General features: G+C 41.6%; 2 protein-coding genes across 4 annotated transcripts in view; both read right to left on the bottom strand.

The window, feature by feature from the left end:
- Positions 1-361: 361 nt before the first annotated feature.
- COQ3 (coenzyme Q3, methyltransferase) lies at positions 362-8,218 on the bottom strand. 2 transcript variants are annotated; one of them, XM_080342843.1, is made up of 7 exons: positions 8,124-8,218; positions 6,842-6,965; positions 6,314-6,466; positions 6,062-6,161; positions 4,290-4,532; positions 3,091-3,250; positions 362-1,394 (listed from the first exon to the last, which is right to left on the bottom strand). In XM_080342843.1, the coding sequence occupies exons 1-7, from the start codon at positions 8,209-8,211 to the stop codon at positions 1,198-1,200; spliced, it is 1,065 nt and encodes a 354-aa protein (XP_080198969.1). In that variant the 5' UTR covers positions 8,212-8,218; the 3' UTR covers positions 362-1,197. The 2 variants fall into 2 exon arrangements, with proteins under 2 accessions (XP_080198969.1, XP_080198970.1); XM_080342844.1 differs by having other exon boundaries at positions 1,265-1,394; positions 3,030-3,250.
- An 881-nt stretch (positions 8,219-9,099) lies between these two features.
- PNISR (PNN interacting serine and arginine rich protein) overlaps positions 9,100-14,734 on the bottom strand; it is a 30,116-nt gene continuing 24,481 nt past the window's right edge. Inside the window, exons 11-12 of one of the 2 annotated variants that reach the window (XM_080341788.1) lie at positions 11,588-12,686; positions 9,100-11,346 (exon numbers count right to left, since the gene is read on the bottom strand). In XM_080341788.1, coding sequence (XP_080197914.1) covers positions 11,316-11,346; positions 11,588-12,686 — 1,130 coding nt within the window. In that variant the 3' untranslated portion in view covers positions 9,100-11,315. Of the gene's footprint in view, positions 11,347-11,587; positions 12,690-14,734 lie in introns of both variants that reach the window. The other variant, XM_080341787.1, reaches the window with a different exon arrangement.

Genomic DNA, 14,734 nt, shown 5'->3' on the forward strand with positions numbered 1-14,734 from the left:
TATTACTTCCATTATAAATAAACAATATCCTTCTGTGCATCGTCAGCTCTATCATGAAACTTGGATCTCAAGGCAACATGTAGATGCAGCAAAGCTGCAAGAATGCAAAAGTGTAATGCAATAATTTAGTCTACCAAATTGCTGCTGCTGGAAAAATGCACAACAAAACCCAAATGAAGTTTACTTTTCATCCCTGTAAACTGTAAGTTTGAAAAACACAGCTGGCCAACCTCCCTACCTGTATACAAGCTGAGAAGAAGAGAGAAAGAAAAAGATACAGCCATGGACACACACAACATTTTATTTAGAAAAGTCGTATTTCATTACAGTTTAACACTTTTCTTTAACCTGGCACTAGGACTTTAAGACCAAGTAGGTATTGCACTCCAGTTCTAGGACAGACCGCTCATGTATCATTTTCCTAGCATAACATTCTGGTTCCTCAGTAAAATTTTACCTGCAACTTTACTTCCTTTTATTCAGGTAGAAGGAGAAAGCTGACAAGATACAAGTACCTTGATGTTAAGAAGCTTCTGACACTGAGGCAGCTCTGCTCTAGGAAACTCTTCCACCACTGCACAGTTAGCTCACATTGACTGTAGAAACAGCATAACCTGACAAGAAAAGGTTTGCTGGTGGTTTTGTTTGGTTGGTTTTGGTTTTTTTTTTTTTGGTTGTGTAGTTTGATTTTTTTTCCTCCCTTCAGGGAGAAAGCATAATATAGAAACAGGTGTTTGTGGTTTCTAAGTGTTTTGTATATTTAACTGACTCAATTGTATAACTTAAATATCTAAGGCATTTTATTTATCATAGACCTGTGATTTTAAACTCATTCTACATTTAAGGTATTACTCTATGAAGATCTGAGTTTCCCTGGTAGGACTGAAAATACCATCACACGTAAAAGCTTCCTCCAAGGTACTGGCAGAATAACTTGCATTTCCCTGTCCAACAATTTGAAACTGCTTTCTTATAAAGCTTTAAAAGCTTTGCTCATTTCAGTCTTAAATAATTCCTGAGATAATGGGCACTTGTTTTTTTTTTCTGAGACTGACCTAAAATATTTGCCCAAAAATAGCGTAAGTGTTATTAACACAAACAGCAAGCTTGTTGTTACAAAAGGTTTTATTATGTCCATCTGGGTAAAACCTTATTTTCTGTTCCTGGCGGCAGTCTGTCACCACGCGTCTCGGACAGTCACACGGCAGTGCCAGCTGTGGCTGAGGGCTGGTCACTTTCCAGCTCTGACAAAGCGTCTGTTGGGCTTGGCTGTCCCTGAGCCCCAGATTTCACAGCATGCAGGGCATAGTTAATGTCTGTGCTTTCCATCCAGCTCCACGACCCCAAGAGGGGATTGTACAACATCCCTTTCACAGTCTTAACTGAAAAGCCATCTGGAAAAGAAGAAAAGCAGAAAGCAACAGATGTTCTTTAATATTGTGAGTCTCCGCAACATCAAACACTTCAGAACAGCAAGTCTTGAAACACGCTGCTGCCCCCGAGCAAGGGAGCAGTGCTTCACAGCTGCCCTTTGTCAGAGCCCACCACAAGCACCAACAAACGTGACTGCTGACAGCAGGTCCTGCTACTGGCAGCAGCAGCAACAGCTCTGTGCCAGGCCACATACCATTAGCACGAGAGCTGGTGAGCCACCACAAAGTGGTATCACAGAATCACAGAATGGCCTGAGTTGGAAGGGACACACAAGGATCATCGAGTCCAACTCCTGTCCCTGCGTATGACAACCCCACAGTTCACACCATGTGTCTGAGGACATTGTACAGTCTCTACTTGAACACTGTCAGGCTTGGGGCCATGACACCTCCCTGGGGAGCCTGTTCCAGTGCTCCACCACCCTCTGGGTGAAGAACCTTTTCCTAATGTCCAACCTAAACCTCCCCTGGCACATCTTCCTGCCATTCCTTCAGGTTCTGTCATTGTTTGCCAGAGAGAATGGTATGCTAGAACCCCAACTTCACAACACTGCATTTGGGTGACTGGTAACATTTTCTGTAGGTGGAGACATTCCTCAAACTGACATCACACACTTCCAAATGAAAATATAAGCGTATCTTTGGAAGGATTCTGCAGACTCCCCTTCAGAACGGAAAACAGAAAGAAGGGGCGGCAGAATACCATCAAGGACTTGATGCAAGTAAGGAGTGATTTAGCCTGCCTTGCTGAGCAGCTCTCACTTTGCTGCACGGCTCTGCTGTGTCCTAGCAGGATACATGAGGGAATGCAGAAAAACACCCCAAAAAAACAAATCACTCCACTGCACTTGCTTCTCCCTTTGAAGGGAGAACAGAAAGAACTACCAGCATGTGAACTGGTATTAGTCATGTTCCTTACTGCATCACTGCAATGTGCCAGGAGAAGACCTTGCCAAGAGAACAGCTCAACTCACACTTCAGCAAAACTCATATTAAAGCAAAGTGAAACATTCGATAAGAGGGTTTTAAAACACCTGCAAGTAAGGAGGGCAATGGGTAGAGCTCTCTCCAGCTCAGCGCTGGATAATTTAATTATTTCTTCAAATCAGTATCATCCTGACTAATGAATTTGTAGTAGGTTTCATCTTCACATTTATGAAGAAATGTTTTAGTAACAGAACGTGAATAAAGAACATGGAGCAGCAATCAAAAATAAAAACACCTTATCCCAAAGGGAAGATGACAGACAAACTGCCGTGGCAGCAGCACAGCTCTGGAGTGCCAATACAGTGATTTTTTCAAATCTGACCTAGAAGATACGAACCACTTTAGAGTGTACCTTCTGCCACCAGAACACGATGGAAAACCTTGGCATTTTCACTTAGGCTATCAAACAGTGAGGCACCTGTAAGGTTGATTTTGTTTGAGTGATCTCTTGCATTCTTAGGTCACCACTTGGTTATTTACTTTACATAAAATCCAGTAAGCAGCAGTGTCTTTAAACCAGAAATGATACTCCTAACATATGACTGGTACCTCACACAGGAAAGGCTGTATACTTTTATTAGCACTCACCCCCCTGTCCTATCCCCTCACCATTTCTACAGGAAGCGCTTCAATCTCTCTCTGCATTCCCACCATCTGGTCTGGCACTCACTTGATTCCAGGAGGCGCTCCAGCTCTTCTGGCGGAACAAACTTCTCCCACTTGTGTGTTCCTTCTGGTACAACACCTATTATCTTCTCTGCAACCACAATTCCCAGGATGTAGGACAACTGTGTTTTATTGATTGTAGTAATGAATAAAGAACCTTCCGGCTAATTAAAAGATTAAAATGTTCAATTAGAAGAATATTTAATTTAAAAAGATGTAAATGTAATCGCATTACAACACATAATCTGTCTGTCTACAAGTCTACGTGCTTATCACAGCATAATCAAAATAGTCAAGGTAATCAAAGTCCTGGTTGATCCAATAAACATTTCCTTGCCCAAAAAGTAAATTATAATGTAACACTGCCCAGGAAATGGATAAATAAAAGGTATTGAAGTATATACAATACTGATGGCAAAAAGAAACACTTTTTAAAATTAAAACCAAAGTAACACATGCAATACTGCCTGAGTTTTGAGGCTGCTGTATGCTGTGCTTATTTTAATGATTACAGGGTCAAAAAACAAAGTCAGAAAGGAATTCTAAGTACTTAAGAGACTATTTGGTGGAAATAAAAGATAGTTTCTATGTCCCCAGCAGGTTGAAAATTAGTTAAGTGTTCCACTCAAATAATCTATATTCCTTCTCATGACCAGAAAGGTAAATCAAAAGATTAAAGGAAAGCTGCTGCTCTTGTACTGGGCCTACCATCCTTCTTTACAAATGAAACAATATCAAGAGGAATAAAACACCTGATTCTCTCCAAGCATAACTATGATCCACAAAAAGCAATCCAGGAGCACATCTGATGTGATGCTAGAACTGGAATAGAATCTTATGTGTCAGAAACATCACTACAGTCTTGATGCAGCCAGAGCCACAGCCGCCCATCAGCAGCGGCACTGCCACGTTTTCCCTCATCCAGGCGAAATCAGAGGCAACCAGGTTTCTTAAGGTCTTGATGCACAGCAACACTTCAGTGCTAGGTAATGCCATTAACACTTCTCTAAGTTAGCACCGGGGAAATAAATTTCCTCTAACTTTAGTTACGTAAGTTGGGAAGATGCGGAAGGCACCTCTAGAGCATGGTTCAAGGTGGAGAAAGGAAAGCAGATGTAGGTGTTTTCACATTCCTTCAAATGAAAGCCTTAATAATAAAAAGAGAATAAATATTCCCAATAATGAAAGCAAAAACTCTCTTACCTTTAACACCTGAGAGCAACACTTGATAAACATTTCAAGGTCAGCCACATGCTCCACTACTTCAGAAGCTACGATTACATCAAAGGTTTCCATACACTCTTCCACAATCTCCTCCAGTGAGCTGGACTTGTACTGTATTCTCTTGGCCAGGACCGGATCAAATGACTTGTGCTGATCTGCTGTTCTAATGTTGTCCTCAAGAGGATCAATTCCAGTAACCAAAGCTCCCAGTCTACCTAGAGGCTAATAATACAGAGTGTACTTTATTATCTACATGAAAACAATTTACTTAAAGGAGTCTGCAACGTTACAATGTACGTACATGATGCTGAAAACATCTGTCAGAGAACAGGACAAACAGCAGTAAATTATGAGCTCGAATCCAGCAGTTTTCTTTTAAGCCTTTATTAAAGCAAGAAAACCCATAGACTTGGGGCAGGCAATGTTAATTTTCTTAGAAAACTATATACTGGAATATATACACTTAAAATGTCTTTTAGAATAAACCATTCTGAATCCATTTTGCTACTCCAAAACAAGATTTCCTCCACTGTTACCCTCTAATAGAGGAAAAACAAATGGAGAAAATCAACACAGTACTTAAAGGGGGGAAAACAATGCCGTATTTAATTACTGTCATTACTTTCTTCAACATCCACCTGTAATGGTAAATCCTCATATCTTTTTAATGGTTACTTAATATGTGATTATCTCTAGGACTTTCTCACTGCTGAGAACTAAACACTGATGTTTACTATGATAGCACCAGGCTTGGTTGTCACTCAAGTTTCTCCAGTGTCTTCTTACTCATAGGTTAACACCTCAGCCATCACCTCTTTTGAAACTGAAACAGGCTGCAGAACATGACCACATGTATGTTATTCCAACCTGTAATTCACCGGTTGTTCAGCCTGAGGTGGTGAAGCAGCACACCAGTTTTGCCAGCTTTGAAGACCACAGGATTTTGCTCAGAATAAAATAAAACAAAACACACACACACACAAAACAAACACACACACACAAACAAACAAAACCCCAAACAACCAAACCCCTCCACCCCACAACACGGGGAGGGATTCAGGTCGCTTTCTAAGATCTCATTGCAGATGCTAATGAAGTTCCCAGAGCAAATCAGCCAGATCCATAATCCTAAATTCACAAACCAGCCCTAGTCTATTGATAGGATAACAGGGCTGTTCAGAGCCTGTGCGCCAAAGAGTTCCACTGTCAGGTGTCTGCCATGACTCCATGCTTTTCCTGTGAGACCACAGCAAAGGACAGAATCCCTACCTCCAATATAAAAAAAATAAAGAAATTCAAATAAATGAATGCCTAAGAACAAGTTTATAACAGAAAATACTTCTTTCGTAACAAGGATTGTCATGGTTAAAGTATTCTTGCCTAGGCTCATAAATTTAAAAAAAGAAAAAAATAGTTGTTATACTGTCACTGCCCAGAGGAATAAACAAAGAGTTTTACATCATTCTTCCCCTCTCCTTTTCTTTACAGTGTTTGAAAACCTATTTTTCTGATAAACCTCAGAATTTTAGAATGTCTCATTAACAATTCCCTCCTTTCCCACCCCTATGCTAACCAAATATTCCATGGGGTTTGGTAGAATGCAGGGCACTCCAAAACATTCAGTAACTAGTGTATCACAGAAGAGAAAAGCTCCTCCTCAGAGGATTACAAAGTAAGCAGTGTAATAGTAAAGCAACGCAAATACTTTATACGCTTTTTAACAAGAGAAACAGGAGCACACTGTTTCTTACCTCACTTAGCAGGCCGCCACCACAGCCAACATCGAGAATCTTTACTCCAGAAAGTGGATTTCCCAGATGATAATTACTACTCATGTTCAACAGAGTATCTCTGAAATAAAAGGGATGTCATTGAGGGTGAACACACAAGATGGTTTAGTAGATGCAATATGCAGTTACCTTAAGTAGTGGTAACTGTTTTTCTTTTACCATGCTTTCTGAGGCTGAGCAGAAACAGTACCATACCTAATAACAAAACCATACCTAATAAATGGCACTCTAATATCATTCATAGAATGAAGGGCTGAATATTCTCCTTCTTCATCCCACCATTTATGTGCGAGGAGCTGGAATTTCTTCATCTCCTCTGAATCCACTGATGAGTGTGAAGTGCTGAAAAGTCTCTTCATGGTCAGCCTAAATAATGAAAGCTGAATATCATGAAACTAATACTGATATTTCATGTCAGTTGAAATATGCAAAAATAAATTCTGCAAGATCAGAAAATAAACAAAGATAAACCTCATGTCCCTTTAGAGATTCTAGTTATACTTGATCCAAACCAAAGAGATTTTATGCACTGTATGTATAATGTATCTTTCAAACAAGATGGCTGCACACTTGTAATTTTTAAGTTCATAATTTAGTAAAACAAAACTATGCCACATCAAATATTTAAATATTTGTGAGATTTAAAAATTGCTTCATGTGACATTGTCACAAAGTAAAATTAAATTGTTATAAAAAATTGTAGTCCTTGTCACGCAGCATTATTTTAGATACAATACTTACATGCTGCTTTTTATTTCGGTCAGAGAGACAGGCAGAGCACTACTGGAACTCAGCTGCGTTTTCCAGTTGTAGTTCTGAAAGGCCCCTCTCAGACCTGTCTGAAAAGACAGATCAGCATGGTCGTCTGCATAAATAAAAGGCAAAACATCAGCTTTATGAGAGCTCACAGGCAAAAACCCCTAGTTTAACAATGCTGCTCCAGAGCTGTATTAACCATGCAAATCTTTCCACATTTGCTCACTGTCACACTTAGGGAGCACATGGTAGTTCACCACCCCAGTACTTCTCCAATTACGTACAATGACATTTTTCAGAGCCTGGATGAAATCGAACTTTCTATGCAGCTGAAATGCTTCAGTTTGTGAGAATTTCACCAAAATGTTTAGACTGACCACAAGTTGTGTATACACACACACTTACAGTGATCAATACAGGGCTCCAACTCCTGTTTCATCACATATTGGAATAAGAAATCTAGAGCTGCAGACTCATTTTGTATCATATGAATGGGTAAGGAAACAAGTAAAACAACCTCATGGATGGCGCAGAGACAGGCCAAGGACACTGCCCCAAACTGTTCCCCACGCCTGCTTTGCCAACATCAGGCTTGGCTCTGCCTGGCATAACACAAACTCAACCCGCTCCCCAGCAACCCCCAAACCACAGCAACACCCCATTGTGCCCCGAGTAACAGTCCCTGAAAGCGACTTTGGTAATCAATGGAGGGAACTACAGACACCTCTGGGGACACAGTCCCGCTGAAGGGCTGCGCGGGGGCCAAAGAAGGCAGCAAGGGAAAGGCGCCTCCCTCGGGTGAGCTGTGCGGGATGTGCGGGGAGCCCTCCGGGGCCGGTTAGGCCCGCGCGGCGCTAGGCTGGCTCACAGACCCGCCCTAGCAGCACGACTGGGCGCAGGAGCGCGGCGCAGGCGGGCGGCTGAGGCCGCCGCAGGCAGCCGCACACGCTCCCGGCTCTGCCGCCGAGAAGCGCAGCCGTGCTGCGGCCCTTGCACAGCGCCGGCGGACCAGGCGCTCCCGCCGGGCCGGGACGCCGAGCCCAGGCCGGCCGGCGGGGCCAGGGACACACCGCCAGGGGCTGCCACAAACAACCAGCGGGCCGAACCCGCCGCGAGGTTCGCAAGGATGCGAGGAGGCCGGGGCCGCGACACCCGTTAGGCCACCTCCGCCGCGGGGAGCGACGCGGACCGGCCAGACCCCGCCGGCCGCGAACACCGCGCCGGGCCGAGCCCCGGGCCCTCCCGCCCGCGCCCTGCGCCTGCTCACCGCCCGCAGCCCCCGGCAGCGCGGCCGCCGCCCGCCGGCGCCCGAGGGCGCGGGTGAGGACGCGGACCCCCCCGCTGCCGCCCCACATCGTCCCGGCCGCCTCCGACCCGCCGCGCTCGCCCCGCCCCGCCCCGCCCCGCTCCCAGCGCCGGGCGTGCGGCGGTGACACGGGGCCGGCTGCCCCGCGGGGCGGGCGCCAGGAAGGTTCCGCCCGCCCTCCGTGCCCGCCGGCGGCCCCGCAGAGCGGCCGTGCCGGCCTGTGGCCGCGGGGCAGGTGCGGGGCCCCCGGCTGCGCGGCCGGGGCAGCCGCGGGGCCTCTCTCCTCCCCGGGCCCAGGCGGTGGCAACCCCGCCGTTTAGGATATTTTATAAAATTTATTTATATACAGTTGTGTTATTTATTATTAAAATTTCCTGAATATTTTAGAAAGTGGAAGCAAAACAAAACGCTGGACAGACCATTACAAGCACTTATTCAAGCTTCTTTTTTTTAGAAAATATTCCAGCTTCAGGAGACGTGGTACAACGGGCAAGAAAAGCCACTCATTTACCCTTCCCAGCAGCAGCACCGGGTACGTCCCGCCAGGGCTGCACCGGGCAGCCCTGCCCGAAATTCACGCTGGTTTAAATTGATGCCGCCATGGTCCTGGCTGTAGGCGTGAGCCTTGAGTGCCTTGGAACAAGCGAACGCTCCTCTAGCAGAGGCTTGTTTGGATGGCACAGTGCTTGGCTGTCAGCTTTCCGTCCATTCTAGCAGGAAGACTGTTCTTAGATTTGTAACAGGTACCTTGAGGTACAGACTCCCTTCTGTCGTATTCATCTTGGAATGGTATTTGCATTAAAAAAACACTTTTCACTTGATTCCACACCATCCCTTATTTATTCAATTGGGTTTTTTTCCAAGGGAACTGGCTTGAGCTGCTGCACGACATTCACAATTGTATGTCTTGCTCTCCTATAGCGCACAAGTACTAAAGTATTTTCAAGTATTTAAAAATGTAAAATAATAGAGCAACAACCCAATTTAGACTTTTCCAAAAGGCTGCAGCCCCATTTTTATATATATTTGCACATTTTAATTTCCAATTACTTCAGATGTATTGAATTAAAGGCTGGATGCTATTTTAGCTTTTACCATTGAAAAACATTCATACGGGAGCTACTAAAACGCAAAGAAGTCTAACGTATGTGAAGGTGACGCAGTACGACGTATTTTTAATTACTGGTGTGCTGTGGATGCTGTTCAGTAAGATTTCTGAAACAGTTAAATACAGAGATCGTATGCTCTTTTTATTGGCATACAGTCACTACCCATATAAGTGCATTTGTGTCAAAAAATAATTTTCATATTTACAGGAAGTGACAGAATTCCAGTTGTTGGCAGAATATATAAAGCTTTTCATACACAATCTTTTTTATTATTAGACAAAGAATATAAAATCTGAACTGAAAATCAAATTCAATGCATCATGGAAACTGTATTCCTCAATAGCTTTTCTTCATTTTGGTTTCTTTCTCTCTCAAGCCATCCTAAGACATCTGAAGTGTTATGCCACCTACTAAAAGAAATCCTCACTTTTACCAAGAGTCAATAGTGTACTGAGATTCAATCAATACGTCATTATGTGTATCCATACCAATGCAAGTAAAATTAGTGTGTTGCAAATTATGCCTTATTTTGCCAATAGGTATGACTGCTTACTCTATGTAAAAGGACTTAATTGGCGGGTGTATGTCATTTTTAAGTGATTAAATAATTTTTTCTCTGTAACAGTGTTTTGATAAACATGCATGTAATTTGCCAGCCATTAGCTTCCTTAATAGATGTATAGTTAAAATGTGATTCTTTGCACTGAAGCAGTTTACTTCTGCATCTAATATAAGAAAAAAATTATATTGGCAAAAATGCTACATAGCGGAATTCTCATTTCAGTTAAGTGGATTAATCTGTTTGTGAAGACAGGCTTTGCAAGTTGCCTGTACTAGTGTATTTTTTTCTCAGATCTTACTTGGATGTTAAGCCTTTTATCTTTTTTACAACCGGTATAATACCAGACCTTCAAGGCACAGACCTCCACTCTTGCTGAGATAATGTTCTTCTCCAACAGTTAGTGCCCAGCATAGCGTATTGTTGTGGGGTTTGGTTTTGTTTCAATTAGTATTATTTCACACTTTTGTTACGAACAGCAATAGTTAATTTCCTGAAGAAAGAGGTAATCCGTGACCTCTTTCACCTTATGGTCATATTAGAGCCAAAAGCTGAGTTACATTGCTGTCTAATCAATGTATTAGCTTCACAGGAATCACAATTATCGTAACACTAACAAAAATAACCAGCTTTAATGTTTACTACACATTTAAGGCATGTGCCAAAATGTAAAGTTAACCTATTATCAGTTTTCTGATGTGTACTGAGTGCCATTTATAAATATATTCCATAAAAACATCTAAAATACTGAGTCTTGTTTCTGTAATATCTGTGTCTGAAAACTGGGTGAGGAATAGAGTTCCAGAGCTTAACGCTGTCACACAAGATCAGTTGGTCTCACATATTCCTAACGGGGCTCAGTCTGTTTAAGTAGAGTTTGTATTACAGTGACCGGTATTTCACACGCACAGCAAATATTACTTGCTAGTCCAAATAAAAAGGTTATTAAAAATCTATTACATATATCTAAAGAAAAAATATGATGTCTTTTCTTTGTTCTTCCACACCCCACAAAAGATTAATCTCATCAGGTCCACAGATTACATACTTTGACAAGTGTTTTACGTTAAAATCTTTTTCAAGTACTTTAAAAATTTGTTATACCAAAAAAAGCTGCCTTTTTTTCTTTGAAGTCCTTTCTACAATTCAACAGAAAATTCAGGTGCAAGAATTTTAAACAAAAATGAACTAAAGAGCTTTATTGACATCACAGTACATTCAATAGTAATTTTAAGAACATTACAGCTGAAAGAGAATGGCATGTTTTATATTCTTAATAAGCACTACCGTTCTTGAAAAAAATGTAATACAAAGAACTCCTATTAGGTATTTCATTCTGAGCAGCATTTGGAAAAAATACACCTATTTACAGATAAAAAATGACTCTGGTTTCACCTACGTAGCCACAATGTGCCTCTATAATGAGACAAGCCTTTTATAACTCATGGAATTTTTAAACATCATAGCACTGGTGCCATAAATTCCTCAGCGTTTGCGACGAAGAGGAGTTGTTGATCTGAAAAATAAAGGAAAATGGGCAAGAAGTTAATTGGAAAAAATAAAAGACCCCCAAACCCACACACACTTTAGGCTTAGTAATTAATAGTTTTAAAAGATCTTTCCAAAGTTACTTTTGCCCAAGACAAAAAAATTAATAAATACCATACTTTATTAAAAAAAAGTTCATATGCTGTACACATGAAGACGAATAGCAAAAAATAAAAAAAGTCAGACAAAGTACTTAAAAAGTATACTACCTTGATCGTGACTTAGACTTGTGTTTGCGGCTTGCCTTCTTACCAGACCTTTGAGATTTCTCCACGGAGCATGACCGAATATGCTTCGATTTCTTAGCCTTCTTTTCTTTACTGCTTCCTGGTGACTCAGAACTACTCCTCGCACTAGATTCGGAGCCTGACCGCTTTTTGCTATCTTTGGTAGTAATTCTTTTGCTTTCTTGTCTGGAATCCTGTCTTATTATTTTCACACATATTGAATCACCGCGAGAAAAAGTTCTTTCGCTGTCTCTTTTTCTCTTTAATCTACTGTCCTCATGATTGCCAGCCTTACTCTCTTTTTCCTCTTTTTTGGGCTTATCTTTTCTCTTTTCCTGATCTCTCTCCCTTTCTCTGTTCTTTTTCCTGTCTTTATCTACACCTCCACCCTGCTCCTTCTTCCTCTCTTGATCTTTACCCTCACTTTTATGTTTGTGCCTATTTCCAGTCGGGCTTCTACGCTGGTCTTCAGTTTTACGTCTATCTCTGCTCCTGCTGCGGCTCGCACGGTTAGCTCGCCTGTCTCTTGAACGGCTACTACTTCTGCGTCTATCCCAGCTTCTCTCTTGGGAAGGACTCAGATTTCTCCGCCTCTCCCCTCTTTCGGCGCTGCGATTTCTACTAGGTCTTCTCCTTTCCCTTATTTTCTCCCTGCTCCTACTCCTCTCCCTCCTGTTTCTGTGGGTGTAACTCCTGCTTCTGCTGTGCCTGACTTTGTGTGACGGTGTTCTACTGCGGCTGTGCCTCTTCTTCCTTTTAGGAGAGGAAGAACGTGAAGAGCTGCGGCTGCTCCCTGAGCTAGTGCTGTAGGATGAGCTGGATACGGTGCTGCTACTGCTGCTGCTCCTGCTATTGCTGCTACTGCTACCACTGCTGGAGCTGCCTGACCCGCTCCTTCCTGCCCTCTCTTTACCCTCTTTTTTGAGTTCTAAATCAGGTGCCATTGCATTTGGAGATCTTTTCTTTTCATGAACCATATCGGCTTCAATTTCTTTTGCCTCTTGTGAAGCCAAGTTACTGTTTTGTTCTTTGTTGATAAATTCATTCATCTCTTTTGAAACTTTTTCATTTTGTAGCTTTTCTTCTGGGGAAAAAAAAAAGTATACAAAAGAAAATGCAATTAATTTAGAGTAATATGTCAATAATTTCCATACTGTTACTTTTTGCAAAATCACATTTCCAAGCACCTTTCATAATACTTACAATGAACACAGTCTGCGATCATACCAACTACCTACCAAACAACTTATTTTCTTTGTTCATAATTCTAAAAAAGTTGTCCCTCCTGGTCTAGAAAAAGCGTAGAATCCAAATGCTTTTAGAAGTCCTTGATGTTATTTCATGTTTCAGTGGTTTAAGACCAAGTTCTCAAACGAATATCGCGGAGCACCAGAACTCTGGAATTCATCTACACACACATACTTTTCCTTCTGCAACTTTCTGACACACCTGATTCTCCCCTTCTCCCTCATACAACACTCCTCTAGTTGTACCTACGCTTCTTGTCCAGCCCTCTGCATCTGGGTCTGAACGATCACCGGCTGCTGTGAAGTTGTATTTCCCACACAATGCAAGGGTGGCCTCTCGACCTCAGAACAACGTTGGCTGTACCTGTATTTGGTTTTGTAGGCCTCATTACCCAAAAAAGCCTCAGAGAAGTACCTTCTGCTGTAGTGACGCATGTTTGTTTTTTGAAAGAAAATATCAAGTTTACAGCTTTAACTTAGGTTAACTTAGATTACTCCTAAATGCTAACTAGGACAAGTAATTTATCTTTGTCCTTGCTTTGAATAGGTTTTACAGACAATGAATTCAAAGGAAGGAAAGAACAACGTGAAAAGGAGACTTGTAGATAATTCTTAAGAGCTTAAGACTCAGCTCAAAGTTAAAACTACAGCATTTAATACAGATAGATGATAAAACTCTACAAAACAAAAAGTTGATGTCAGTGAAGATTATATATAAGCTTGGTAGTCAGCAAGTGTAATACTATAAATATGGTATGAAGATAACAAAAAAAAAAGAAAAAATCAGAAATACATTTATTGAAAGTAACTTAATTAGTATCAGGCCAAGATTTTCATATAGCCAAATAAATTCAGACCCTCAGAGCATTTTCCAGAGGTTTCCAACTTTTAGAAATATTTACTTATTTCTGTTTAACCTAGGATACTCTGCATCACTGGCCAAGTTTATCTCCCCTTCCCATTCTAAATTGAACCCAAAAAAGTAACTGACATACAAGATTTTTAGCAAAAGAAAACGGACTTTTGATGTGGACCATCAGTTCCTGAATTATGTTAGGGCATAAAACTGCATCCAGAAACCCAGAATGATCCAAATGGCAATCGGTGGTCAAATCTAACCCAGAAAATAATTTCATCTGGTTCCTGAGTTATTAGGTAACACAGGCAGAAGCCGGCATATGTTGGAAGATGCTGTACTGTATATTAGAAATCTTCTGCCTTTCCTAAATGCTGCTACAAATGAGACCCTGCATTTAGTATTCTTCAGATGTATAGAATCTTCAGATTCTTTGGATGTATAGAATCAACCTCTTTACTCTAGATTTGTATTTCTGTGAATAGCCCCATGGAGATGCCCCCAAACTGGCATATGGTCTCTTGCACTAGGAAGACAGAGGCCACAGGCCACCACTCAGTCACTCTTCATATGGCTATTGTTTTGTGCATAAATCTGAAAACATCAGAGGTAGATAGGAATATTAAGGAAATAAAAAGCTTTGTTAGTTCAGCCTTTTTAAAAGAGACTCATAAGTCTTACTTCTAGGCCTTTAAAATAAAAAGGAGGAAATAATCCATCTTAAAATAAGAAATAAGTATGCTGTCATAATAGCATGCACTTTCTCCTCCAGCTTATGAACTTAGAACACGACTTCTTCCCATTGTGTTCCTCTGTTCATCCAGACTGCCCTTCAGCAGTGCAAGGTGGCTGTGACACACTTCTGATCTACGTTCCTGGTACAAAAGGACAAGCCTTTCCTCGTACAGAAAAGCAGAAATAAACAACAGATTTTTTTTTTTTTTTTGTAAGTCACATTCTCAGAGGCTCCGTGTGAACTGATTGGGTTCAATAATCTTTCTCTGGTATTAGGTATAAAAACACAGT

The sequence above is a fragment of the Nesoenas mayeri genome (genome assembly GCF_963082525.1).
Source record: "Nesoenas mayeri genome assembly, chromosome: 3".
Lineage (NCBI taxonomy): Eukaryota > Metazoa > Chordata > Aves > Columbiformes > Columbidae > Nesoenas > Nesoenas mayeri.

Excerpts from the sequence above, each read along its gene's own strand:
- COQ3 (XM_080342843.1), bottom strand. The coding sequence starts at position 8,211 with ATGTGGGGCGGCAGCGGGGGGGTCCGCGTCCTCACCCGCGCCCTCGGG. Across the intron at positions 6,467-6,841 it reads ACCGAAATAAAAAGCAGCAT|GCTGACCATGAAGAGACTTT; the intron begins GTAAGTATTGTA and ends TTCATTATTTAG. Across the intron at positions 4,533-6,061 it reads GTGGCGGCCTGCTAAGTGAG|CCTCTAGGTAGACTGGGAGC; the intron begins GTAAGAAACAGT and ends CTGTATTATTAG.